We start from the raw sequence: 2294 nt of genomic DNA, 5'->3' as shown, positions 1-2294 counted from the left end.
AATAACGTTTGTAGCCGGCACCATCGAGTCTGCACGTAATCAAGAAATGTTGGGGCCACCCCACTCCCTCTACTGATTAACTGCCCTAAACCCCTTAATAAATCCCTGGGCCAGGCAGAAACCTCGGAGTTGGCCTTTGGACAAGAGTGTGCCTTCTCTCCAGGTGGCCAGCCTCCTGAACAAAGCTCCTATTCCTTTCCAAGCAATCATCTCTCGAGTGTCCACCTTTGGAGCGACGACGGGCAGCCCAGTTTGGGGTTCAATAACACTGCTTGGGAGAAATCAAAGAACTTCTGCAAGCACACACACAAACCCTAAAACAAAACCATGTTATTTAACTGCAGATGGGCTTACCTTTTGGAGATTTGGAAAATGAAGCCTTCGCTCTGTCAAAAATGGCGGTAAGCAAATGTTAGAAACACGTTAAGTAAAGTACTAGTCTCAAACTCTGTTTTGAAACAGGGCTTTCTGACTCTGCCGTTCAGTGCTACCTAATGCGTTCATGCACCCCGAGGCCCTTTCGTGTACCCCGAGTGGCGTGTATACCCCTCATTTTCAGAAACAACATCCATCCTTCCCCGATTCGCTTGGACTCGTCTTTCGGTTCTCAGATTAAATGTAAATTCCTCAGAACACCCCTCCGGGATTACTCCCCCAGCTACACTATTTTCCTCTCACATAGTAAGCATTAAATAAACTTTTATTGAAAGGATATTCCCTCATACTACTTCATGGTACTCATCACAACGGGTCGTGGTACATGTATGTTCAGTGTCAGACTCCTTTTTTAAGTAGGCCGTAAATTCCTGTGCACTTCTGTACCTCAGATGTCGACACATAACGGGCTCCCAAGTGAACACAAGTGAGGCGAAGGAAAAAAGCCTTCACAGCTCCTGCAGCTCTGGGCCGCTTTAGCCGCATCTCCCACCTCCGCGCCGGGCCGGGTTAGTCCCGCCTCCTCCCTCCGCGCCGGGCTGGGTTAGCCCCGCCTCCTCCCTCCCCTCTGGGCCGGTTTAGCCCCGCCTCCCCCTTAGCGCCTCGTCGGTTTAGCTCCACCTTCTCCCTCAGCTCGATGCTGATTTAGCCCCGCCTTCTACCTTTGCCAATGACAGAGGCTCTCTCGGCAGCGGCGGCCGAGGGCGGTGGGCGGGGCCACGCAATGACGCCACCTGCGCGTTTCCGGCCTGAAAAAACGTCGCGTTTCTGAGACACCTCGACTGGCAGTTACCACCGCGCTAGAAGCCTCCGGACCCGCTGCCTGCATCACCAGCGTCACCATGGGGGCCGTGCTGGGCGTCTTCTCCCTCGCCAGCTGGGTGAGTTCGGGGTCTGGTGTCTCCGTCGGACGTGTCGTTTGGGGGAGGGCGATAGGGAGCCCCAAACGCAGACGCGATCGGGCCTTGGCCGGGAGCTTGGGGGGACGGGCCCTGGGCTGCAGAGAGTATCCGGGGGCGCAGACCACAATCAGTGATGCCACCCCCTCATCGGGATCAGGCGGCTCGCCTTCCGGGTTTGTGGGGGGCAACGTAGGAGGCCAGGCCGTCATTGTTTACAATTTCGATTGCCCCGCCCCCGCGAGGCTTCCGGCCTCTGGGTTCCTCTGGAGCTGGAACCTGGACCGCGGAATGAGAGTTCCGGGGCGAGCGCGCTCTGCTTCATTTCGAAGTACCTTCATTAAGGTGGCGACATTTAATTTGGGGTGGCTTAAGTGATATTTTTATCCCATAGAATGGATTTCCCGATGCTACAGAGTATGTGGCAGAGCTGGGATTTTAACCGAGGCTTGTGTGCAGTTGTGCAAAGGAAAGAAGGCCTTGTGGATTATTATTCAAAATTGGAAGCCATGGTGCGAACATTTGGGGACCTTGTCCAAGACATTTATCTCTGGCTTCCCGTAACATGAGGCTAATCACCCCAGCATTCCTCACCTTGAGAGCTGCTGTGAGGATAAAGTGAATAAACGGGTTGAATCGCTTTGTAGGTTGTAAACGCCATATTTTAAAAAGGAAATTTTAGGATCTATGGAAGAGAATAGGTGAGTTCCCTCATATACTTGCTCCTGAGGAGCATGATTCTTTAAAATCACTTCTTGTCTCATAACTTCCTGATTTAATTGACCAAGGACTCCATCTCAGCTTGTTCCACTACCATTTCTTAGGGACAGAGTACAAAGTGTATTTTCCATTCTTGAAGGTTGTTGATCCTAAATCAAAAGGGTGTTTGGTCATTTACAGGTTCCTTGAGAGCTGTGGCTTTCCAATTTTTTGACCTTGACCCAAAGTAAGAAATATATT

At 51.7% G+C, this 2294-nt stretch overlaps 1 protein-coding gene across 1 annotated transcript in view; it reads left to right on the top strand.

Moving 5' to 3' along the window:
* The first annotated feature begins 1178 nt into the window (after window positions 1–1178).
* SERINC3 (serine incorporator 3) overlaps window positions 1179–2294 on the top strand; it is a 19987-nt gene continuing 18871 nt past the window's right edge. Inside the window, exon 1 of the mRNA XM_035006368.1 lies at window positions 1179–1316. Coding sequence (XP_034862259.1) covers window positions 1278–1316 — 39 coding nt within the window. The 5' untranslated portion in view covers window positions 1179–1277. The remainder of the gene's footprint in view (window positions 1317–2294) is intronic.

This window comes from Mirounga leonina, unplaced genomic scaffold (assembly GCF_011800145.1).
Source record: "Mirounga leonina isolate KUSES-001 unplaced genomic scaffold, KU_Mleo_1.0 Mir_150, whole genome shotgun sequence".
In the NCBI taxonomy this organism is placed as follows: Eukaryota; Metazoa; Chordata; class Mammalia; order Carnivora; family Phocidae; genus Mirounga; species Mirounga leonina.
This window is presented reverse-complemented; position numbering and strand designations above follow the sequence as displayed.